General features: G+C 37.3%; 1 protein-coding gene across 2 annotated transcripts in view; it reads right to left on the reverse strand.

The window, feature by feature from the left end:
- Positions 1–13251: 13251 nt before the first annotated feature.
- Positions 13252–27017, reverse strand: part of GOPC (golgi associated PDZ and coiled-coil motif containing) — a 51080-nt gene continuing 37314 nt past the window's right edge. For both annotated transcript variants that reach the window (XM_003404257.4, XM_003404258.4), the window contains 5 exons: positions 26233–26398; positions 23569–23664; positions 21971–22135; positions 18584–18764; positions 13252–16310 (listed from right to left, as the gene is read on the reverse strand). In XM_003404257.4, coding sequence (XP_003404305.1) covers positions 16180–16310; positions 18584–18764; positions 21971–22135; positions 23569–23664; positions 26233–26398 — 739 coding nt within the window. In that variant the 3' untranslated portion in view covers positions 13252–16179. The remainder of the gene's footprint in view (positions 16311–18583; positions 18765–21970; positions 22136–23568; positions 23665–26232; positions 26399–27017) is intronic.

Genomic DNA, 27017 nt, shown 5'->3' on the forward strand with positions numbered 1-27017 from the left:
CATAGCTAAAAACTTTTTCCCAGTCTGTAGGTAATCTTTTTACTCTTTTGATGAAATCTTTGGATGAGCATAGGTGTTTGATTTTTAGGGGCCCCAGTAACCTAGTTTCTCTTCTGTGCTGTTAGTAATGTTTTGTATACTCTTTATGCCATGTGTTAGGGCTCCTAGCATTGTTCCTATTTTTTCTTCCATGATCTTTATCGTTTAGATTTTGTATTTAGGTCTTTGATCCATTCTGAGTTCATTTGTGTGCATGGTGTAAGGTATGGGCCTTGTTTCATTTTTTTGTATATGGATATTCAGCTATGCCAGCACAATTTGTTTAAAAAAAACTGTCTTTTCCCCATTTAACTGACTTTGGGCCTTTGTCAAATACCAGCTGCTCATATGTGGATGGAATTATGTCTGTATTCTCAATTCTGTTCCACTGGTCTATGTATATGTCGTTGTACCAGTACGAGGCTGTTTTAACTACTGTGGTGGTATAATAGGTTCTAAAATCAGGTAGAGTGAGGCCTCCCACTTTGTTCTTCTTTTTCAGTAATGCTTCACTTATCGGGGGCCTCCTTCCCTTCCATACGAAGTTGGTGATTTGTTTCTCCATCTCATTAAAAAACGTCGTTGGAATTTGAATCAGAATTGCGTTGTATCTATAGATGGCTTTTGGTAGAATAGACATTTTTACAATGTTAAGCCTTTCTACCCATGAGCAAGGTATGTTTTTCCACATATGTAGGTCTCCTTTGGTTTCTTGCAGTAGTGTCTTGTAGTTTTCTTTGCATAGGTCTTTTACATCTCTGGTGAGATATATTCCTAAGTATTTTATCTTCTTGGGGACTACTGTAAATGGTATTGATTTGGTGATTTCCTCCTTGATGTTCTTTTTGTTGGTGTAGAAGAATCCAACTGATTTTTGTATGTTTACCTTGTATCCCGATACTCTGCTGAACTCTTCTATTAGTTTCAGTAGTTTTATCGAGTGTTCTTTAGGGTTTTCTGCGTATAAGATCATGTCATCTGCAGATAGAGGTACTTTTACTTCTTCCTTACCAATCTGGATGCCCTTTATTTCTTTACCCAGCCTAATTGCTCTGGCTAGGACATCCAGCACGATGTTGTATAAGGGTGGTGATAAAGGACATCCTTGTCTGGTTCCCGATCTCAAAGGAAATGCTTTCAGACTTTCTCCATCTAGGATAATGTTGACTGTTGGCTTTGTATAAATGCCCTTTATTATATTGAGGAATTTTCCTTCTATTCCTATTTTGCTGAGACGTTTTATCATGAATGGGTGTTGAACTTTGTCAAATGCCTTTTCTGCATCAACTGATAAAATCATGTGGTTCTTGTCTTTTGATTTGTTTATATGATTGATTACATTAATTGTTTTTCTAATGTTGAACCATCCCTGCATACCTGGTATGAATCCCACTTGGTCATGGTGAATTATTTTTTTGGTATGTTGTTGAATATTATTGGCTAGAATTTTGTTGAGGATTTTTGCATCTAAGTTCATGAGGGGTATAGGTCTGTAATTTTCTTTTTTTGTGGAGTCTTTACTTGGTTTTGGTATCAGGGATATGCTTGGCTTCATAGAATGAGTTTGGGAGTATTCTGTCCTTCTCTATACTCTGAAATACCTTTTATAATAGTTGTGTTAACTCTTCTCTGAAAGTTTGTTAGAACTCTGCAGTGAAGCTGTCTGGGACAAGGCTTTATTTTGTTGGGAGTTTTTTGATTACTTTTTCAATCTCTTCTTTTGTTATGGGTCTATTTAGTTGTTCTACCTCTGTGTTAGTTTAGGTAGGTAGTGTGTTTCTAGGAATTCATCCATTTCTTCCAGGTTTTCAAATTTGTTAGAGCACAGTTTTTCGTAATAATCTAATATGGGTCTTTTAATTTCAGTTGGGTCTGTTGTAATATCACCCATCTCATTTCTTATTCGAGTTATTTGCTTCCTCCCCCATTTTTCTTTTGTCAGTTTGGCCAATGGTTTATCAATTTTATTAATTTTTTCGAAGGACCAGCTTTTGGTCTTGTTAACTCTTTCGTTTTTCTGTTTTCTATTTCATTTGATTCTGCTCTAATATTTACTATTTGCTTTCTTCTGGTGCCTAAGGGTTTCTTTTGTTGCTCTCTTTCTTTTGTTCAAGTTGTAGGGATAATTCTTTGATTTGGGCCCTTTCTTCTTTTTGTATGTGTGCGTTTATTGATATAAATTGACCTCTGAGCACTGCTTTCACTGTGTCCCAAAGGTTCTGATAGGAAGTATTTTCATTCTCATTGGATTCTATGAATTTCTTTATTCCATCCTTAATGTCTTCTATGACCCAGTCTTTTTTGAGCAGGGTCTTGTTCAGTTTCCAAGTGTTTGATTTCTTTTCCATGCTTTTTGTTATTAATTTCTATTTTTATGGCCTTATGGTCAAAGAAGATGTTTTGTAATATTTCAGTGTTTTGGATTCTGCTTAGGCTTGCTTTATGACCTAATATGTGGTCTATTCTAGAGAATGTTCCATGTGCACTAGAAAAAGTATACTTGGCTGCTGTTGGGTGGAGTGTTCTGTATATTTCTATGAGGTCAAGTTGGTTGATTGTGGCATTTAGATTTTCCATGTCTTTACTGAGCTTCTTTCTGGATGTCCTGTCCTTTACTGAAAGTGGTGTGGTAAAGTCTTCTACTATAATTGTGGAGCTGTCTATCTCACTTTTCAATGCTGTTAGAGTTTGTTTTATGTATCTTGCAGCCCTGCCACTTGGTGCATAAATATTTAATATGGTTATATCCTCCTGATATTTTGTCCCTTTAATCATTATATACTGTCCTTCCTTGTCCTTTGTGGTGGATTTAACTTTAAAGTCTATTTTGTCAGAAATTAATATTGCCACTCCTGCTCCTTTTTGATTGTTGTTTGCTTGATATATTTTTTTCCCCATCCTTTGAGTTTCTGTTTGTTTGTGTCTCTAAGATGTGTCCCTTGTAGGCAGTATATAGGCGGATTGTGTTTTTTGATCTATTCTGCTGCTCTCTGTCTCTTTATTAGTGCATTTAGTCTATTTACATTCAGCGTAATCGTAGATAGGTAAGAGTTTACTGCTGTCATTTGATGTCTTTTTTTGTGTGTTGTTGACGGTTTCTTTTTCCCACTTAATTTTTTGTGCTAAGTAGTTTATATATTGCCTTTTCCTCTTATTCATTGTTGTTAATTTTGTTTCTGCTGGGTCTCTATTTTTTTCTTGTATTTTATTTTGATGACTAGGGTAATTAGTCTCCTTTGTGGTTACCTTAATATTTACTACTATTTTTCTAAGTTTAAACCTAACTTTTATTTCTTTATATCACCTTGTCTTCCTCTCCATATGAAAGATCTATGACTACATTTCTCAGTCCCTGTTTATTGTTTTAATGTTATCTTCTTTTACATAATAACATCACTGTTTCCCTGTTGTGAGTGTTCTTTTATCTTGGTTATTTTTGTGATTTCCCTGTTTGGGTTGACATCTGATTGCTCTGTCCAGTGTTCTAGTCTTCGGTTGATACCTGATATTATTGATCTTCTAACCAAAGAACTCCCTTTCTTATTTCTTGTAGTTTTGGTTTGGTTTTTATGAATTCCCTAAACTTCTGTTTATCAGGAAATGTCCTAATTTCACCTTCATATTTGAGAGACAGCTTTGCTAGATATATGATTCTTGGCTGGCAATTTTTTTCCTTCAATGCTTTATCTAAGTCATCCTATTGCCTTCTTACCTGCATGGTTTCTGGCAAGTAGTCCGAGCTTATTCTTACTGACTCTCCTTTGTAGGTGACTTTTCATTTATCCCTAGCTGCTCTTAAAATTCTCTCTGTATCTTTGGTTTTGGCAAGTTTGATTATGTCTTGGTGACTTTCTTTTAAAATCTACCTTATGTGGAGTTCAATGAGCATCTTGGATAAATATCTTCTCATCTTTCACCATATCAGGGAAGTTTTCTGCCAACAAATCTTCAACAATTCTCTCAGTATTTTCTGTGTCCCTTCTTGTTCTGGTACTCCAATCACTCAGGTTATTTCTCTTGAAAGAGGCCCACATGATTCTTAAGTTTTTTTTTTTTTAATTCTTTTGTCAGATTTTTCTACAAATATATTTGTGCCAAGTGCTTTATCTTCAAGCTCACTAATTCTGCCTTCCATTTGCTTGATTCTGCTCCTCTGACTTTATTGAGTTGTCTAATTCTGTAATTTTATTGTTAATCTTCTGAATTTCTGATTACTCTCTCTCTTGCAGCTTATTAAATTTTTCATTATGTTCTTGAATAACCTTTTTCATTTCTTCAACTACTTTATCTGTGTGTTCCTTGGCTTGTTCTGCATATTGCCTGATCTCCTTCCTAATTTCATTCCTGATGTTTTGAAGAGTTCTGTATATTAATCTTTGAATTCTGCATCTGGTAATTCTAGAGATGCACCTTCATCCAGAAGATCCCTTGATTCTTTGTTTTGAGAGCTTGTTGAGGCAATCATGGTCTGTTTCTTTATGTGACTTGATATTGACTGTTGCCTCTGAGCCATCTATAAGTTATTGTATTTGTTTATGTTTTCTTACTGTATCCTAGCTTCTTGCTTTGTTTTGTTTTGATATGCCCAAATGGGTTCCTTGAGTGAGGTAGCTTCATTATTTTCACCTTTGAAGCTCTGACATCCTGTCCCCAGATGGCTAGAGATGTTATCAGGTATATCAGTCTAGGAGTCCATTCACTTTTCTTGTATGAATTTAGCTCAAGTGTCCAGGTAGCTGATCATCAAGAGTGTGGTACAGGCTCTGTCTTACAGTCTTAGAGGAGCAGAGATGATTGGTGTAGGTACTGGTATCTGGTTCAGAGCAAGGGGTCATGCTCTGAACAAGGCAGGGGGCTGAGAACCTTCCCCCAAATGTCTGTGAGGAAATCACATCCTTGTTCCCTAGAGCACACAGGTAGGTGGGTTCTGCAGATAGATCATGGGTACCCAATGCTTTTGTTTGTAAGGACTGGGAAGTACCAGTTATCCTTGGACCTCTGTCGTGGGTGGCTGGGTGACCTGAGTGGAGCCACCAGTCCTTATGCCCCTGATGTGAGTAGGTGAGGACCCTATTTAATAGGCAAAGTGGTGTCAAATATCAAACACCCACCTCTTCACTGCACAGCTGAAACAGTTGCAGTCTGCCAACAAGGCCCTATTCTCCTGAAATAGGTCCACACAGGTCCATGCAGGAGGGAAAGATATTCAAAGTCCATGGACCATTTATGCCTGGACAGGAGCCACTTCTGCCCTGAGCTCCCCTGATTAGTGGAGCTGACAAAATATTTTTTCTCCCCATTGTGAATTTATTCCTACATCCAAGGCCAGGAGGATGGCTCTGGGTGCTCAACACGGCCTATCTGAGGCCCAGGGAAATCAACAGGCACCAAAGCCAGCTTGGGAACTGGGGGCATGGTAAAATATACACAAGTACTTAGCTTTCGCCGAGAACGCTGTTCTTCTCTGGTTCCGGAGGTGCGAGTAGGCTTCGTGGCTAGATGCTTCTCCTTGAGGAAACTGTGGCTGAACCCTACTACCAGCCCTTCATAGCTGCTCCCAGGAATGGTACTTAAGGGATCCTGGCAATTCAGGTCTGCCAACTCCTCTCCACTTCTGAACCATCTCTCCCTCCCTTTGCCCTTCGGTTAATTTTCTAACTTTGCCTTTGATGTTCAGGGCTCCTAGTTTGTCATAAATATAAATGTTTCACTTGTTTTTTTGGGGGTCTTTTTTGTAAGGGGGATTGCAGGAAGCATCTGGCTGTTCTGCCATCTTGGCCCTGCCCCTTCCCCCTTTTTTTTACTTAAACTAGTATATTTTTCCACTTTTACAAGGGTCCTGATGTAGTTCACTTGCCACCAAGTGGCGCTTGATCTCCTTGAGGAATCGTGCCTTATTGGGGGTTCAAAGTTGGTCTCTGTTGCTGACAGGTTGTACATTCTAAGGCAGGAAGAGCTAGATCAGCCTTGGGAAGTGGGAGTTCATGCTGCTGGGTCCCTACATAGCTTCTGTCTCTGCCATGACCGCTGTCATGGATTGAATTGTGTCCCCCAAAATTATGCCACGATTCCCAGTATTGTGTGATGGTCTACCATTTTGTCTTCTGATGTGATTTTCCTATGTGTTGTAAAATCTGCCTTTATGATGTTAATGAGGTGGCATTGGAGGCAGTATGTTAATGAGGCAGGACTCAATCTGCAAGATTAGGTTGTGTTCTAAACCAATGTCTTTTGAGATATAAAAGAGAGAGGCAAGCAGAGAGACAGAGGGACCTCATACCACCAAGAAACAAGAGCCAGGAGAATAGCATGTCCTCTGGACCCAGGGTCCCCACTTTGAGAAACTCCTCAACCAGGGGAAGATCGACAAAGACCTCCCCCTAGAACTGACAAAGAGAGAAAGCCTTCACCTAGAGCAGGCACCCTGAATTTGAACTTCTAGCCACTAGACTGTGAGAGAATAAATGTCTGTTAAAGCCATCCACTTGTGGTATTTGTGTTATAGCAGCATTAGATAATTAAGACAACCACTATATCATCAAGCCAGTTCTGGGGTGGCAGATGACAAAGGCTGGCTATCAATTGTCTGAGTCATTTTGTCTACCTGGTTGTTCAGCGCCTTTTCTGTTGTGGATGCTTTCTGTTAGACATTAACACAATACAAAAATCTTCACACTTCATGAACACTATGTTCAACCATATGCCTCTACTTTAGACTTCTTTGTCTCTTATCTTCCAGTCCTTTTCCTTCCAAGTGCCTGATCAGATGACTGAGCAATTGGCCACTGCCGAGGAATTTGTATATATTCTCACCTTGGGCCACTTATCCTTTCAGACAAGATGGCTGACCAGGTGTACTACTTGCAGCTCTGCCCATTGCGGAGATTTTCCCTTTCCATTGTCTTTTGAGGTGACTGCTGAATGTGCCTATAATGCAACTGTTGTTCATTTTTGGCTTGCACCATATAGTGAGCCTACCCATCTATCAGCTAAACTCTGGCTTTTTCCTCCTTTTTCAGCTGTTTGTGCAGAACATCCTCCCTAACATGCATTTCATTATTTGTCATTCACTTCGGAGGGAATATCCTGGCATGTCTCTGACCACTAGATCCCTAAAAATTTCACTGATATGGTAAGTCCCTGGATTTTTGTACGGTTTCTCTCCTATCCTTCCAAAGTTTCTGACACACTAGCCACCTCTTGCTGATCCTGTCCAATCAGCATAATGTCATTTATGTAATGGATCAATATTATGTTCTGTGAAATGTCCAGGCAGTTCAGATCTTTCAGGACTATATTATGCAAAGGTGGGAAAGTTAAAATAGCTCTTAGGTAAAACTGTAGATGAAGATTTTCTGTCTCATGTGAAAGCTAAGTGTTTCTGATCATCTTCGATTAGAGTAGAAAAGAATACATTCCCAAAATCAATGTACCTGAGTCCTTATTAATCTACTCAAGCAATGATACTACCTCTGGCACAGTAGCTACTGTGCTTTTTGGTAAAGCTGGGATTGTCTATAGACATTTTCCAGGATCCTTTCTTCATGGACAGATTGGTGAGTTAAACAGAGACATTGTAAAGACTAGCATCCCTGGGTTACAACATTGGTATTAATTTCCTATCCTGGCTAGAGGGGTAAGGCAATTTAACAGCCTTCCATTTGGCTTTCCCCACTCTGGTAGGTTTTATCCCATACAGCAGGGTCTCGATGCGTCAAAATTATCCCAACTTCAGTACTAATTTTACGCTTGGGGGCTGGGGAAATGACCATTAGGCGTGTCGTGGGGTGAGCTACAGGTTCCATTCTGAGGGCTGTGATGACACTTTGGGTCTCAGCTATTAATGTCAACATGGAACAATCCTTGAAATGTCTGGTTATTCCCCTTTTCCAAGTAAGTAGCCATAGACATCTTTGTGAAAGGATCGGGGGTACTGTCACAGTGTATGCTTGTCAGTGTTGCAAGATTCTTCCTCCTAGATGTGGCTACCCTTCTGTCAGTGGGTTCTGGATCTGAAAATTGGCTCAGGTCTGAAAACTAAGCAATAAAGGAGAACCGTTGTCAGCCTCATTCCTTTTTTTGAGGGTGTGGGGTGAGTAGATGTTAAGCAGCACCCTTACTCGCTGCCCATATATTTCACCCGTTAGGATATCATGCTCTTTTATCCATCTTCACAACTCTGTAGGTCAGACCTCCATGAATACCCTCTGACCTTTCCAGTAGCTACAGAAATTGTGGCTCCCTGCTCTGGAGATTTGGAGCCCTGGTGGCGCAGTTAAGACCTTGGCTGCTAATCAAAAAGTCGGCAGATGAAATCCACCACCCCCTCCTTGGAAACTCTATGGGGCAGTACTACTCTGTCCTATAGGGTCACTCTGAGTCAGAATTGACTCTAAGGCAACCGGGGTTCTGGTGATTGAGCACCTCTACCTAGCCTCCATCTTCCCCAAGCACTGGTCCTGTCACTGCCTCTGCTAGTATAAGGTCTGGCCTGAAAAAGTGAGCCACCCCCAAACCCCTTACTTTTGCTTGTGCACCTCTCAGCAGCACATTATATTCCTGGTGGCCCTGGTAAGTGCTGTGTCCCCTGAGCTCTCCCAAGGAGGATAATCTTTGTGGGTCTTCTGGTCTTAAATAATATGACCATTCCAGCAAACCTACTTCCCTCAGCCTTTTTATTCCTTTCTCTACCATCTCTTCCAAGATAACTCAGCCATTTCCAAAATCTGTAATTTTCTATTGCTGCTTAACAAATCGCTACAAACTTAGCAACATTAAAATAACATCCATTATTAGTTTATAGTTCTGTAGGTCAGAAGTCCAGACATGGCATGAATGGGTCCTCTGCTCAGGGTATCACAGGGCTAAAATGAAGGTTTCAGCATGGCTGCAGTCTCATCTGCAGTTCAGGATCCTTTTCCACTCTTTCATGTTGTGGCAAAATTTAGTTGAAGTAGTAGGACCAAGGTTGCTGTTTCCTGGTTGGCTGTCAGCCAAGAGCTACCCTCAGTTCCTAGAACCCATTCATGAAATGTCTGGACTTCTGACCTACAGAACTATAAGCATTAGATAACTAAGACACATGGGGTCGCTGTGAATCTGAATTGACTCGTCAATACCTAAGAACAACAATAATATGAAACTTATAACCAAAATGCCATTGTAAGAGAAATCACTAATTATTCTGGTTTATGACATTTTGGTAGTCATTTATTGTGCCACTAAGGCTTCTTTCAGGAAGACCCTAGTGATATCTATTTAGCCATTAATGACCTCTTTATGGAGGTCTGGTTGCATAGTGGTTAAGAGTTCAGCTTCTAACCAGAAGGTCAGCGGTTCAAATCCACCAGCTGCTCCTTAGAAACCATATGGGGCAATTCTACTCTGTCCTATAGGGTTGTTATGTGTCAGAATCGACTCAATGGCAACAGGTTTGAGTTTGGTTTAATGACCTTTTTTGGAGCCCTGGTGCACTCAGCTTGTAAAGGAGAAAATTTCCTATGCCTTTGACCAAAATAAAATGCCTGAGCTAAACCAATGTTTTTGTTGCATTTGGCAGAATTAAGACTGAAGTTAGCAATGCCTGTTCTTTAGGCTTTTTATGTGGCTAGCAATCATGGGGAAACCTTGGTGGTGTAGTGGTTAAGTGCTTCAGCTGGTAACCAAGAGGTCGGCAGTTTGAATCTGCCAGGCGCTTCTCAGAAAATGTATGGTGCAGTTCTACTCTGTTCTATAGGGTTGCTAAGAGTCGGAATCGACTTGATGGCAGTGGGTTTGGTTTTGGTTGGTTAGCAACTGTGGGTAGCTAGGAAGATATTTTCTCTGCAGTCAAGTCAGGAGGTAGAAAGAATACACCCTAAGGGGGGGGAGGGTTGACACAAATGCATGTATGTAACATGGCCTTAAGAAATATTCCTTTCAAGGTGAAGCCAACATGGCACTATAGACAGAGGCACCACGCCATCCCTCCACAGCAATGACCCAAAAAACTAAGTGAAACAGATACAAATATCAATCCTGGAACCCTAAGTGTCAAATGAAGGGATAAAGACTCAAGGATAAAACAAAACAGGCCTGGCAATCTGCTTCCAGAAGGTCACAACCTTGAAAACCATATGGAGCAGTTCTACTTTGAACACATGGGGTCAGAATGAGCTGTAATTGACTCTGCAGCTACTAACAACATAGGCCTGACAGCTAAGAGATAAGGTGGGGGCAGCTGTTGCCTTGGGGAGAAGTGGCCTCTGCGGCATCCTCCAGCTCAGCAGAGGTGCTAGATTTTACTATGTAAGAGTAGGCTGCTTCTGTGAGATCAGTTCCCTAGGGTCTTCAAACTTCTTAGGGGCATTCAACCAGATGTCCCCATGGCCATGTTTCAAGGTTCCAGGTTTTCTCTACCAGGGCCCTGACTTTCACAAAATAAATAGGCCTTGGCCAAGCATTCAAGTCTCTACAGCTCTAGAACTTTACAGTTAGATCTTCAACTTTAGCTCTGTTGTTTCAATGCTTCTACTGTAGGAGGTAGGCCTCCGTTGTAAACTACCCCAGAGGTCTTCTGGTTCTCATATTTGGCATCAACCGCTTGAAAACAGCCCTCAGTCTTTCGTTAGCCTTTTGCAGGGTGTCAATAAAACCTAGCAGTAACCAGCCAACTCTGTTGTTCTTTATAGGCATTGTTCTCCCCATATTTTTCAAATGTCTGCATGATCGCACCTCCTAGATTTTGCTCCACTGGGATATTTTCCTCTAGGACACCCTAGGTTCAGTGATTTCACTAGGACTCACAGGACCAAGCATATAATTGTACTCATAGCTATGATTTATTACAGAGAAAGGACACAGGCAAAATCAGCAAAGGGAAAAGGCGGATGGGCAAAGTTCCTAAGAAGCCACGTGCAAGCTCTAAGAGTCCTCTCCCAGTGGAGCCAAACAAGACACGTTTCATTCCTCCATCAACAATGTGTACAAACGTGTTGTCTACCAGGGAAGCTTGCCTGAACCTAGGAGTGCAGTTTTGATAAGGGGTCAGTCATGTAGGTACCCTTTGTCTAGCATGTACCAAAATTCTATTCTCCCAGAAGGAAAGCAGGTGTTTGGCATAAAGCCTATTGTTTGTGCAAACATTTTAGGCTTAATAAACCACCCTCATCAGTTAGAGAAAGGTAGAAACACCTCCAAAATACAAGTTGCCAGATGCCAGCCAAGTGCCAACTTTGCAAGCAGGTCTTTCTAAGAACAAAAGTTTCAGGCACACTGTCTTAGTTTCTTAGTGCTATTATAACAGAAATACCACAGGTTGGTGGCTTTACCAAACAGGAGTTTATCTTCTCCTAGTTTAGGAGGCTAGAAGCCTGAATTCAGGGCACTGGCTCTAGGAAAAGACTTTCTCTGTCAGCTGTGGAGTAAGATCCTTTTCTCTTTTCAGCTTCTTTTCCTCAGTTCCTTGGTGATCTTCATGTGGCTTGTATCTTCCCTTCCATTTGTGCTTCATTCCTTGTGCCTAATCTGTTCTTTTTATGTATCAAAAGTGATTGGCTTACCCTACACTGATATCTCATTAACATAACAAAGCCCTATTCCCAAATAGGTTTACATCCATAGGTATAGAGGTTTAGGATTTACAACACATATTTGGGGAGGACACAATCCAATCCATAACACATACCACCTGTGAAATATTTAGCAAATGAGCCACACCTTGTACAAAGGACTATATGTACTCCATATAAGCATCCTCTTCACCCTGTGGGTGAGAGATGAGCCAGTTTCCAATCCCCATTTTACCACTCTTTTCTTCAGATCCCTCTCCTGGTCCATCTGTGTTAGTCCGGGTCCTCCGCAGACTCCTAACTATGATGAGATTAGCTGTGCAACAGATTTATTAGTGGCAATGCTGGTCAGGGGAAAGAGAGAAGTTAGGGTTGGCAGGAGGCTGGGAGGCAATCAGACCATGACGCAGGTCTGACCCCAAGTGAAGAAAAAAGAGGAAGGAAGGTTGGGTGTAAGTATCTTAGACTACAATGCAATCCTAAGAGTTTGGCAAGGCCGTCAAGGACTCCTTGAGTCAAAGTCGAGAAGTCATTATATCCCTGTCATGATCGGTCATTGGCTGATAGCAGTCAGCGGGAAGTGTAGCCTCAGTATGAACACAGTGATGGATTTCAGAGCTCAGCAGCTGGGACCTGCAGTTAATGACGCTCCCTGCAGTGGGAGATCTGAGAGACGCATTCTCATGGCTGCCACAACAGTGATTATGGCTTTCAAAATACGCCTGAAAGATTTATTACTTTATTATCAAACATTTAGCACCAAAAGTACATGGTAATTTGTAAGTTACCATTATAAAACCCTCTAAAATAGAACACTGATTGATTAATATGCAAATAATTTTATTTTTAATTTCATAAATTCAACAATATCCTATGCAGATATATCCTGGGAAAGGGGCTTTTTCTTTCCCAAAGGACTTCAATTGGAAGTTTAAACCAACACACAATAATCATGTAAGTGTTAGCACTAAAACAAGATCAATGACAAAAATTAAGTATTTCTAAATGTTCAAAATTCAAGTAATTTTAATATGATTTATATTAATTCTTAAAGTACCATTTTGTAAGCTCGTCTTCCTGATTGCTCTCAAATACCATTAGTGAAGAAAAGGCATTCCCACACACATTCTTAGGTTAACTATATACGACCACAGGTCAAACTTCTGAGGCAAAGAAACTTAAAAATGGATTAATCAAATATTTCTAAAAATTAATTTAAGGATAATTTGGGAGCTTCTAAATTATTCATGCTTAGATGTAAAATGGAAGAATATCCTCCCTTAGATAGTATCTAGGATTGGTTTCTATTTAGCAATGTTATCTTTATAGAGATAAACATTGGTTGTCAGTATAACACAAAATTAAGCCAAGATGACTAGAGTTTTCTCTATCTGCTAAGGTTCAACAGAAAATTGGTTCCACAGTTGGTCTGGCAGTTCCTTCCAACCAACATGTCTTTAACTCACATTAAACAATTCCTAATATCAAACAGTTAATTCCTACACACACACATAGCCACCATAGTAACTGGGCTCAACCTTTGCATAGACTTTATGCATGTTGGTGTAAATATGAGGTGCTATTAGAAAGAAATAATAAACCAAAACATTCAATGTAAAAGAAACATAAAGTGTTTATTTTTTAAAAAATGAGATCAATATCATTTTAATGTAGAAGATGCAATCTTTATTTACAGGCTAATAAAAAAATATTAAACTCAACCTAAGTAGATATACATTTGTCATAAGTCCTATAGGTTTGAGGCCAACCCTAAGTGGAAGACTAGATAGGTGGGAGAGTCAATTACATAATAAAATAAGGATGTCAAACAATGTTCAACATGCATATGAATCAATATACCTTTTTGTTTCTAAATATAAAAACAAAACAAAAACAGTCTGCTGAAGAGGGGGGAAAAAAAACAGCACCAAGGACAAGCTGTGGCAACTTTTGAAACTGTTCAGTTATAATTACCAAGATTCTTTCTTAAATCTACTTTAACAATATTCCCATAGCCCAAATATCACTTTTCCATCAAATTCATAACAGAGATACTGTAGAAGAGAATTTTAGAGATCAAGGTGTAAATACATACACACGTACCTACAACTCTCACGTTCTAGTGAAAGTTTTTTTGCAACTATTTGTGCATGTGTGTATTTTGTTTTTTAACTGAAATGGCTTTGCATTAGTTTTCTCATCTGTTTGGTTTTGTTCTAGAAGGTTGAGTTATATGAGTTTCTTTCTTACATGTGTGCAATATTAAAACTGCTTCTTATTCAGTCCTCCAGGAAAAAAAGTCTATAATCCTTAGTTCATCTCCAGAAGGCCATATATTCTAAAAAGAACTTTTAACCAGGTACTTTCTAAAATATCTGACAGAAAGCTCACAGCAATATCTGACCAACAGTGCTCCAATATAGGTTGACAAGCCCAGGAGAAGCAGGAATGAAAAGGGATCTGACCTGTGGAATTTTAAGCTACTGGGAAAATTTTCCATTCTGTTTATCAGCCCCTGAAAGGAATTTATATCATAAGCATTTCATACAATCTTTCAAATTACACAGCATTCTCACAAAAATGCCATTTCAAGGCTCCAAAAAAAAAAAACTCTTCATAGACTCATTAGACAGCTTTTGAAACTCAAAAGGTTTTAGCTTCTATTTCCTAAGGTTTCAGTCATACTTGATAAAGAATATTCTCTGGAAAAAAAAATGTAATGGTCATCCCATTCCAGGCTGTTTTTTGAGGATAAGAATACCATGGTTTCATGTCCCAGCAAAAAAAGATTTTCAGATCTGCCACAATGGCAATTTTTTCTGTAAATGAATACACCCACTAAGATCCAACATGAAAATCTCATGCCATGCATGGCAGTATGTGTAGGGGTTGGGAGAATGCATGAAGACTTTTTTTTTTTTTCTTTTAAGAGGTCTAGCCTGTCAGAGCAAACAATAACATGTAACTTGCTTATTCAGTTGTACAATTAAATACTAGCTTTCCCTTAGAGGCAACATTATGCTACAAAATATTTTAATATCAGTAACAATATACACTATGAAGTGTACTTCTATTACAAATTAACATGGTGACATACAGATGAACAAAACCACTCAAAACAAACCATAGATGAGCAAGAGTTAAAACAAAATTTATAAATAGCTAAATCACCAAATAAAGTATATACATTTTCTAGATTTATCTACGAACAAATACATAGTGCATCTCGGAAAGACAAGAAAATGTGATTTATATCACGTAACATCTGAATATTAGAAATGGAAGATACTGATAATGTTCTAAAAGGCTTTTCTCACTTAAAATTCCTTAAATGTATATCCTTTACAACAGTGATATTGGCAAAACTATCACCTCTTTTAATGCAACATTCTGACTTTGCCCAGAAGGGTACAGTGGCCTGCAGAACAGTAAATAAGAGAGTGGGCACTCCATGCTTAATCCTGGGATAAGAGAACTAGCAAATTCGTACAGTTTGCATATGAAGAGTGCTTTAGTCAAGTACACAATGACATGAAATCCAACCAAAACAATTACTGTATCAAAATTTCCTCACCACATCTTGCCCACTTTTGCCCCCAGCTTTTTAAATAATTGGCAAATCAGGGTTACTTTAAGAGAAAACTGCTGTTTGAATACAAATGTATTTTGTCACATAGTAATAAATTGGAGCTTTCATTGCCAGGATAATTTACCTTTAAGTGCCAACAAGATAAACACAAGACAAACTTTATAAAGAACTCAAAATGTACAAAACTTTCTTTCATGGATCCCAGAAAATAGCCATCTGAGACTAAATATTAATGCTTCAGTACCATGTACACAAATCAACATAATTGAGAACAGATATTTCACACTCGCTTGCATTTCTTGTAAAAACAAATGTAAAATGTGCAAGAACTTTTCAGAAACTATTTCTATTGCAGCATTGATTGATACAGGATTGCTTAAAGAAAACTATATGTACTGCAGTGAATAAAGCTGAAAGGAAAACTTGTTACAATAAATGACCATAAAGAACTGATGTAGATATGAGGATGCACAGTAAATTAAAAAAAAAATTTTTTTTCAGTAAAAAAAAAAAAATTAAGTCACACCTACATTTCTGCAATTCACTGAGTCCATTTCTGCCCTTTGAAACATCACATTTAACATTCTGGAATACAGCATATGAACTCATCTACTCTCTTGTATTTAAAGGCTATTTCTTATAAAATTCCAGTTTACAGTGTCCTTCTACTCAATGGAAAAGGAACCAAATAAAACAGCAGTGTTTCATTTGGTACTTAAGAACCTAATAATACCCTTTTGAGAAAAGCATGCTTTGGTGCTTATGGTTTTAAGAAAATCAAAATTGCTTTACATGCAATAGTTAATTATGGTATACCACAGAAAATGGGGTGGGGGGGATTATGCATTTAATATTCATTGCTCCCATGAAGCCCTGAGGTACCATCTTTCATTTAGGCAACAAACAGCCTCCCTTGATCTTCTATCATCTTTGTCATCATCTTCCCTAGTGCCCCCAATCCAGAAGAGTTTGATTAACAATCTTGTTGGAGATACAGTCAATTTAATAAGAATTTTTATGATACAGACTGTGCAGATCATCTAATTTGGAATCACTGTCATCTAGGGGAGTTTCACTCGAAGTTCCCAGGTCTCCATTTTCATGTGCGTTAGTTACAGTCTTCTTATCAAACCCTGAAAGAAAAAAATTAACAAAAGCAGATAGTTTCTAGTAAAAGGAAAATAAATAAAAGACTCAGTCTTACAATTTTATTGAATAAGAAACAAAGGAATGGCCACTGTAATTAATAACTATAATAAAAGGCAAAATAAAAGGGCACTAGTATAGGGTGGGAAACCCTGGTGGCGTAGTGGTTAAGTGCTATGGCTGCTAACCAAAAGGTTGGCAGTTTGAATCTGCCAGGTGCTCCTTGGAAACTCTATGGGGCAGTTCTACTCTGTCCTATAGGGTCGCTATGAATCGGAATCGACTCGACGGCAGTGGGTTAGTATAGGGTTGCTATGAGTCAGAACCACCTCAAGGGCAACAGATTTGATTTTTTTGTTTTTTGAGTTTAGTTTAGTAATTCCTGACAAAGGAATTCTTCCTTCTTATATCAGCTATCAAACATAGTAAAAAAATTTTTTACACTATCTATTGTACTTCCATAAAAATTTATAAAATGTCCTACCAAGTATTTTATGAGACCTAGAACTGACACATACAATTGTAAAATCCATTAATTCTACTTACGCAAATTTCTTTTGAACTGTGAATTGTATTTTTCTTTCACATATTTGAATTCAGACTTATTTAACTTCAGTTCACTGGGGTACATACTGGTTGATCACTAAAAATCTAGTTTGCTGGCAAGACAACATCTAGCTAAAACTGAAACCTAATTTTGGATAATCTGTTGTTATTAGGTGCCTTCAAGTTGGTTCTGCCTCATAGCAACCTTATGTATAACAGAATGAAGTGTTACCAATGTTATTCTCACAGTATCGCTGCTATGTTTGAGCCCACTGTACAGAACAGATAATAGGCTTGCAAATAAATAAGAGTTGACTGTGTTACCTATTTAGTGAGCTATGAAGTATGGCTATGTGCTAACCAATAACCAATGAACACACGTGATTTAAGTCAGTTAACAGTGATGTATCGGAAGAGCATACATTTTTGGTTATTTGAGTCACTCTTAAGTAGTCTGCAACTTGCACAGGTGACAGAAAAACTTCTATCGTCAATTGCAAAAAAGGAAGGCATAAGCCTTCTAATCCTAGTAGAAAATAGTAGAAACTGTGAAAGAAAACGAAACCATGAGGGGAGCCCAACAATGTAAGATTTTAACATACTGCTGCAGTAGTTTTGTTCAAAATGCATAGAGTGAACAATAATTGCTACTACAGTCTCTGTGTAGGTAATTCACAACATATAGGTTTACCAAAAGGGCAGCAGTTCAATTCACCAAAAAACTCTTTATATCAGAAGTTTTCAAAATTTTTGGTTTCAGGATGCCTTTACACTCTTTTATTTAACATTTCATTGTGATTTAGGTGAAAGTTTACATAGCAAATTAATTTTCCAAACAATGATTCTTACACAAACTGTTTCATGACCTTGGTTGCAATCCCCTCAATGTATCAGCACTCTCCCCATTTCCTCCACGGATACCCTGTTTCCATTAGTCTGGTTTCCCTGTCCCTCCCTGTCTTCTCATTTTTGGTTTTGGGCAGATGTCACCCTTTTGGTCTCCTATAGTCAACTGTTCTAAGGAACACATTCTTCATGAATGTTATGTTTAATATATAAAAAAAAAAAAAATTTTTTTTTTTCTTTTTAGCACTGTCTATTATTTGGCTGAAAGGTGGCCTCCAGGGGTGTCTATAGTTTGAAGTTAGAAGGTTGTCTTAGGGTATTAGTCTTGGGGGTGGGATGCCTTTACATTCTTAATAAGTATTGAGAACTCCAAAGAGCTTTTTTATGTGGGTTACCATAAAACTGAGAAATTTTCAAAATACTTATTATCTGCTAAAAATAACAATAATAATCCCAATAAAAGTTAACATAAGTAACACATTATTTTTTATTATTCATACTTCGTGTATAATATCATATGAAAGAAGAACTGGTATTAAGACAGGCAGATCATGTTAAGATATATTTATTCTAAAACACATGTTAATCTTTGTTTTAGAATCTAAAAAACTTCAGTTTTATTTATTCTTCAAGGATCACTTATAGTCCAGTAACCGGTAATATATTTTTCTTAACAGTCCAAGATGAATCTAGAAAACCTTATATATAAATACAACTTTCACATAGCTACCAGTGTACAATAAAACTATAAGCAAAGGAAAGTTATTCATTCCTATGGCTTCCCTAACGTTAAAACACTGTTAGTGGAGAACATTTGATAATTATATGCCTAAAATTTATAAATTTTAGAGTGATTTTTTTTTTTTACCTTGTAACACCTTGATTTCCCCACTTGTGTCTTTGCAACTAGCACCAGGATTACCACCTCCTTCTAACTCATCAAGGTACAAACGGTAACGATGTCCACTCTCATCTTCGTACTCTACATTTTCGTCATCAGAATCCACCTCAGGAGCCACATAAACTACTTCAAATTCAATCTCTCCTCTCTAAAGCAGGGAAAGAAAATGAGGGAGTCAAGTTACTATCCCCAAATTCTTTGGGATGGGGAAAAAAGGCTGCACCTCAGATATAGCTCCCTTCTTGACAGCAAGTAACAGAATTCAAGACTCTCAGGAAGAAAAGAGCTGTTGGACTAGACCAACCTTATGAATCTTCTTCAAATAATTTCCCTTTAACATTATAGTAACTCTTTCTACTGATCATATTTTTGCTAATAGACCTAAAATAAAAAAAGGATGCCCAACTATTCGGTTTTTATAGAATTTTAAAACAAGTGTTCAGTTTAAAGTCATTCTGCCATTTTCTATTTTGCACAGCAATTAAGCAAATCTATCTAAATAGTCAGATATTAAATAAATGCAGTTGCACCCAAGGGCATCAAACGAACTTTTCCTTAACTAAATCAAGAAACTTCTAGACCATAATTTCTTGTTTCTTATTGAATAGCTCTTGAAGCTTTTGTTAACTTTCATTAAAAACCAGACAGCGCTAATCAAGGCATTTTGTCTAGTAATAATAGTAGTTATTTGTTGAACAAAATTATATCCCTCAATCCTCAGAATAACCATATTGTAGTCTTTTACATGAATGAAAAAACTGAATGAGTCTTAGAGAACAGATAACTTTCCCAATATGATAAACAAGTAAATAGAAAAACAGAAATTTGACTCTAAAGCCTTTGCTCTTTATCTATGCTAAGCTAAATGTGTAATATTTGTACTGTTATTCTTTAATAACAATTTTAAATGTTCAAGTAAAAAGTTAGATTCTTTTATGCTAAAAAAAAAAAAAAAATCCCAGTTACAATTATCATTTAATTAGAGACTACAATCACTATACCCAAGCCTGATGTTTGTAACTCTCTGAAAATTATGTCTGCCTGTTATGGATTGAATTGTATCCCCAAAAATGTGTATCAACTTGGCTAGGCCATTATTCCCAGTGTCATGTGAACGTCCACCATTTTGTCATCTGATGTGATTTTCTTATGTGTTGTAAATCCTACCTCTGTGATGTTAATGGGAGCTCTGGAGGCACAGTGGTTAGGAGCTACAGCTGCTAACCAAGAGGTCAGCAGCAGTTCAAATCCAATAGATGCTCCTTGGAAGCCCTATGGGACAGTCCTACTCTGTCCTATAGGGTCACTATGAGTCGAAATCAACTCAATGGGAGCTGGTTTTTTTTTTTTTTTTAATGATGTTAATGAGGCAGAATTAGAGGCTGTTATGTTAATGAGGCAAGACTCAATCTACAAGATTAGGTTTTATCTTGAGTCACTCTCTTTTGAGTTATAAGAAAAGTGAGCAGAGAGACAGGGAGACCTTGTGTCACCAAGAATGAAGAATCAGGAGGGGCGCACGTCCTTTGGACCTGGGATTCTTGCACTGAAAAGCTCCTAGACCAGGGGATGATTGATGACAAGGACCTTCCCCCAGACCCGACAGAGAAAGAAAGCCTTGCCTTGGAGCTGGCATCCTGAATTCAGACTTCTAGCCTCCTAGACTGTGAGAGAATAAAATTTCTCTTTGTTAAAGCCATCCACTTGTTGGTATTTCTGTTATAGCAGCACTAGATAACTAAGACACTACCTTTCCTCAGAAAAGCAATTTTTGATTACTACTCTCCTCAGAAAAGCAATTTTTGATTACTACTCGTTAAGTTAGTCTCTTTGGTGCTCCTCTTTCCCAGTAGTTCCAGGTTATGCCTCAGAATATGCACTTAGTGTTTCCCAAATGCCTATTTGTAGTTCCTTCACCAGTTTCCATTCATCCCACTTGTGCTATTGCATGGCAGCCAAGTGGGGTCTGGAAAAACGCTACCTTAAAGAGGCTAGTATAGCATTCTTAGATCTCCCTTATCAGATAATGCTTTAAAAATACCATTTCTGGGGGAGATAAACGGATAGCGCAGTGATCGTTAGTAAAATTCTAGATGAAGAATTAGATCTGCAGGTGGTTATCACAAGACACATATTTCAGGCTTAATTCTGAGAAAGAGCTTTCAAAAAAAGAATCAGAACTGTACAACAACAGAATGGACTACTTGGTCATCAGGCAAGTCCTCCTTTAATGCAATTATTTAAGTAACGATGTTCACTAGAGTTGAACTAAATGAACTATAAATTTACTTTCAGCTCTTGAGATTCAATTCTACTTGGCATATTATGTTGACGATCCAACAAACATCTCAATGTACTAGCAACCTCTCAAACGGAAAAACAAAACAAAACAAACATCTTAAGTATACTAGATAACAAATATGAGTCCTGGGTATTAATCCCTAATCTAAATTTATTTGCTCTGTGACCTTGAGTAAACCGTTTAATCTCTACAAACATCAGTTCACTAATTTTAAATAGGAAGCCTAGGCTAGATAATTCCTAAGGACCCTTTCAGTTCTAACAATCTATGACTATAAAATCAATCCAATTCTAGCACTGCCTAATGTATAATATAGGCAGTCCCCGAGTTATAAACATCCAATGTATGTACAAGCTATAGTTCCAAATCAACCCCTGTACAGCCTATATTAAAAATTCAAGGTACGTATACAACGGTTTGTAATAACAAACAGGGCATCAAAACATCACTATTACTGTATTATTATGTTAAAGATGTTTTAGTGTATCTGAAAGTGTTTCTTTAAATGTTTTTCAAGCACAGGAAGGTACACTATATATTACATACTAAAAGAAACATTTGACTGACTGACGTTAGACATGAACTGTACCTGTTATGACTTAAGTACAAATTCAAATTAAAGACAGATTTAGGGACAGAACACGTTCATAATCCAGGGATTGCCTGTACCTTATATTTGTATAGTGTTTTAGACATTAATCATGTTTTGCTTTCTAATTACCAGGTCCTATTCTTACACATACTTAATCCTCACAACTCTATTTCAACCCCTACTGCACAGATGAGGACACTGCAGCACAGAGGACTTAAGTCACTTGCTGGAAGTTATACCCAACCCCCGCAGTGCCATCTATACAGCTATGGAAAAAAGCAAACAAAATCTTTTTTGGTAAATTTGGCTGAATGTCTTTATAAAAACTGCAAATCAAAGAGAACTACATACTATATATATAACACTTTACTACTTGAGAAACTTTCTAGGGAAGTATATACAGTAGATTCAAAAAGAACCACTTGATAGACACAATTTTAATTACATAAAGGGAGCTTACCTGCTGGGAAAGAATGGTTACAGCTTCTTTGTGCTTTGTGTCTCTTAGGTTAACTCCATTGACTGCCAGAATAGCATCCCCAACATGTAGCCCTCCACATCTATCAGCAGGTTGCCCTGGATGGATCTCAGAGATGAGGATTGGAACACCATGTTCTTTCCCACCCTAACAACAACAAAGAGCAGTAAATTAATTCACTCTTTGAAAAATATAGTTGCAGGCTATTCTAAATAGACATAAAACATTTTCTTAAAAATATCTCTCAATAAGCACCTATACTGTCTCTATAAATATTGGGTGACATCTTATTTGCTACTTAAGTAATGGAAAATAAGTTATGACAACTACCAAAGAGTTAGCTCTGAGTAAAATTATTAATTACATGTGCTTTTCTAAAACACATTCCAGAGTCTCCAAAAAAACTCCACACAAAACAAAAATCAAAAAACTGTAATTGGCTCAACTCTTTTAGTAAAAATGAGTATTTAAGTCTCAGTAGTCCACAGCACTACTATAATTTATCAAACCTAAATCACTACCAGTAGGGTAAGACAAACCATTATTTTACATATCACAAAAATAATCAAATTGATAATAAGATGGACTTCAATTTCAGAGATGTTAAAATGTGAAAAAAATGAGCAACACAGAATTGAAGAAATACAGTATTTGGTACTTATCAGTTTCTCTGTTACATTATACAATAAAAGCCAGAACCTATGTAAGGCAGAGAAAATGAAATACTTGCCACTAATGGAGAGTGAAAGAAATGTGGTAAGCTATACCCCGTCAAAGATGGAAAACTTGCAAGACCAGGAATAACAAGGCAGTTCCATCAAGTTCCAGCTCTCATAGGTTTCGGTGTAGTTACTTATGTATGTATATGTATATCTTATCTCTCCTAGTAGAATTTACGCTCTTTGAGGGCAGTGTATTAGAAAAGACAGGTATTCCATAAATACCTACTAGATCAATTTTTTACTATAAGAAATATTCCTACATTAAGCAATACCAGAAACAAATGAATTTATGCAGTACCTACATATTACCAAACAAAAATTGGAGTAAAGCCACCTTACTATTCAGCTGGAACAATGCACTTAGAATACAGGCAAAATGGCTCCAAATATATGTACTCTCAGGAATGTTGCCCAAGGTTTACAAACACACCAAATTAAAAAAAAAAGAATATATACCAAAGAGTCAGTGATATTTGATAGCAAAGAAATGAGAGAAGAGAACGATAACACACCCTAACAAAGAAAAGCAATATAATTTGGAGCCATTTAACAGAGAAGAAAAGTTATAGTTATTCCCAAAGGCTTCTAGAGGCATCACAGTACATGGCACAGAACTATGACCTGGGTCATAATGAAAATGTGAAACCCTGCTTACTAAAGGTTTATTTAGCAGTTGTTAGGAAGATTTACATGCAAAAAAAAAAGTTTACATAAAACATAAGTGATAGTACCATGAGGATAAACTTTGTTATTAGAGAAAATATATCCAGAACATTTTGTTCCCCAATGATACCCAACAAAAGAACATGCTTATACTAGATGACTGCAGAAAAGGAGACTGGAAGCACTACTTCTTACTGTAATTGAAATGCCAAGGCCTTCATGATCTTCCTTAAGGAGAAGAACTTTTCTAATTGGACCAACACCTTGGCTTTTCTTTAAGGAGTCTTGATCCTTAATTGGGGGAAAAAAAGAAGAAAAGTTAATATTACCATATAATACACCAAATGGAGTAAAACCACGCTATATAACTTGCATTTAGAAATCTTAATTTCCTGGATGGATTCACAGTATAGAATTAAGAAAATTTTATCAAAGGACTAATAGATACAATGGAAACATGAAAACAGTTGTTCTGTTAATATAATGAAATTTATGTATGATTTTCTCACCTTTTTATCAATAATTTCTTTAATATTGATACGCTTTTTAAATTGTAGAACAGTATAAAAGAAATTATTGCAAGGAATTAATTGACGAACAAATAGGTTCAAAAAAATAAAAGTAGATAACTATCTTCACTGAAAAATTTCTTAAAGATCTTCATTTTAATTGATCTGTAAAACTGAAAAACAAATTTCCAGTTGGAACATTAATTACTTCTTTATTCTTCAGTGCTCTGCAGTCTACCTCTAAAATAAAGGGCCTTGCTCCATACATAAAACAAAAAAATCCAAATCTCTTCCCTTCAGCTACCCACAATCTTCTCCAGCTACTACCCTCCTCCACTTTTCTTAACCTTCACACAAAGTTCATCCTCACCATATCTCCCTTCTTACCTCCCACATAAAATGGCTGTAATTGCGGTTTTGCCCCTACCTACTCCAATGAAACAGCCTTCTCTATGGTCACTGGCAACCAATATTGCTACATTCAAAGAACACCTTTTAGTCACAACCCATCACACTACTTTCCTAAGTGGCCTACAGCTGACAGCTCCATCTCAGGTTCCTTTCTTTGGTGATCCATTTCTATCCTTCACTCCATAGAAGTTTTCATCCTTGTTCTCCTATTCTTTTCTCCTTATGTACACATTCACTGGGTGACCTTTATCAATTCCATGGTTTTAACTATAATAGATGGATGATTCCCCTAATATTTCTTCAACTCATATTTTCTCTCCTGAATTTAAGAGTCAGGTGTCCAACTGGATATATCCAGGATGTCCGCAGCTCAGGCACTACATGTCTAAAACTGAACTCATCATGTTTTCCTCAAAACTTTTCTTTTCCTCATATCCTTTATCAGTGAATGCCATCATCTCACGCAGTTGCCCAAACCACTAACCTAGACTTCTCCTTCTTACTCACCTATTTAACCAAAAGCAGTTAGTCAGAGTTCTCTTGAGCTAGAGTAATTCTCTCAAACCTGTCATTCCTCTCAAATTCCACTTTCTCCTGCCCTCATCATTTTCTCCTTAGATTACTGTAGTATCTAATTTATCTCCTTGACTTCAATTTGACCCTAATCCAATGTATCTTTTTTTTTTTTATCACACTAAAGTGTCATAAAGTGTAAATCTGATTAAGTCCACTATTTTATTTAAAACTCCTGAATGTCAGGTTAAAGTTCAAATTCTTTTATTTAGCATAGAAGAACTGTTGCCATCTGGCCACTGCCTAAAACTCCTGGCCTTATATTTAGCCACTTTCCAAAGCCTGCTTTTATCACGCTTTTATCACCCTGACACACCCAATACAAACTACTTTGTTTTCTACCTTAACCTTTCCATTTCCCAAATCTACTGGACCTAGAAGTTAATGGGGATCACTAATATCCCAGAGAAGACAGTGGCATAAGTGCTTATTGCCATCCCTACTCCTCTCCCACAAACATCATGTACATACCAATTCTTCTTACAATACGTTTCACACAGGAAACACATTATTTTACTTTGTTAAGGTCATACTTTATCTGTACTAAGATATAAGAGCTACTGGGTAAAAGACAGACATGCTTTCATTATATTAAGGTTCGTATTATCAAGCAGCTGTTGTAAAGAAATTTAGTAAAGATTTACCAAGATAGAAAACTTCTGTAAATGGAGGTGACAGAAGCAGACAATTAGACACAGATCTCAAATTCCATCTTAATTCAAGACCAAGCAGGTGTAAATGTTAGTTCAAAATCTATATTTGGATTTGTTGTTGTTGTTTGTTGTAAGGTTTCAAGCAGATGCCAACTCAAAGTGATCCTATATGCCGGAGTAGAAGTGCCCCAGAGGGTTTCCTAGGCTGTAATCTTTACGGGAGCAGATGACCAGACCTTTTCTCCTGCGGACCTGCTGATGGATTCGGGCTCGAACTGCTGACCTATCAGTTAACCAGCCAAGTGCTTAACTATTGCACCACCAGGGCTCCTTTACTTACCAAAATTACCCTTTAACAGCTTCTCAAAAATATCTGGCAATTTATCAGTGTGACCACATACTCTAGGCTCAGCTTTAGACAAATGTAAGCATGCCCAATATGATTCAAAGTACTACCAATATGTTTGTTAGCAATGGCTCACCGTCTTTAGAAATATCACTCTCAGGGAATTAGTAAGTCTCTGAAGAGCTACTGAAATTTCTAAGGGTTATTGAAATTTTAAATATGTATCTGTTTCAAATAAATTTAATTCCATTTTCACTTTTTTAAATAAAGGTTTTAAATACTACTAGAGTTTAAAAAAAAAAAAGAATAGAATTCTAACTAAAGAGAAGAAGAGGTTGAGCAGGAAGTGGTATTGGAGCAAACATACATGGCCTGGTGGTGCTTGCATCGGTCGTTTCAGGTCATTACGTCCTCTACAGGCTCTGATAACAGTTTTATGACGATGCAAATGTATTTCAGCTTCCAACTGGTTCCAAAGCTTATCATGAGCAGGTCCCTTCATATCTCGTCCTAGTAATTGTATTTGTTGGACCCTTCGTAACGGGAAAAAAATTCATTCAGTTAGTTTTTCTCATTATGCCCCCCAAAAAGAGAATTCAAAAGAATTACTGAACATCAGCAGCTCTTGCATAAATCTCAATTAGTAATAAAATGGGTTAATAAAACTAATACTCAGGATCCTCCTCATGTCTCTCAGATTTACAATGATATGAAAACTTTAAAAAGGACATGTCTTCTAGGGAAAGAGCTAAAAAGACAAAAATGAATGAGACTTCATTGAATCATATACTTAATTCAAATACATCTAAAAAATTACGAGATTAATATCAATTAATATGTGTTTCATGTTTAGTGTACAATCAAGGTAGGTCATTGAACTCAGCCTGATATTATGAAAGACTAGCCTTCAGATGAGGTTAACTGTACAAAGACATTTCTTCTAATGACAGTTTCTTTTTACAAAATGATTACTGTAAATACGGTAAAAAAAAAAAAACTATTAGAAAACATGTACTTCGAGATGATATAAATTGTATTTGTTCCACATCAGTTTTTTTTTTTTAATTTTTATTGTGCTTTAAGTTTACAAATCAAGTGAGTCGCTCATCCAAAAATTTATATACACCTTGCCATATACTCCTAGTTGCTCTC

This window comes from Loxodonta africana, chromosome 1, assembly GCF_030014295.1.
Source record: "Loxodonta africana isolate mLoxAfr1 chromosome 1, mLoxAfr1.hap2, whole genome shotgun sequence".
NCBI classification, from domain to species: domain Eukaryota; kingdom Metazoa; phylum Chordata; class Mammalia; order Proboscidea; family Elephantidae; genus Loxodonta; species Loxodonta africana.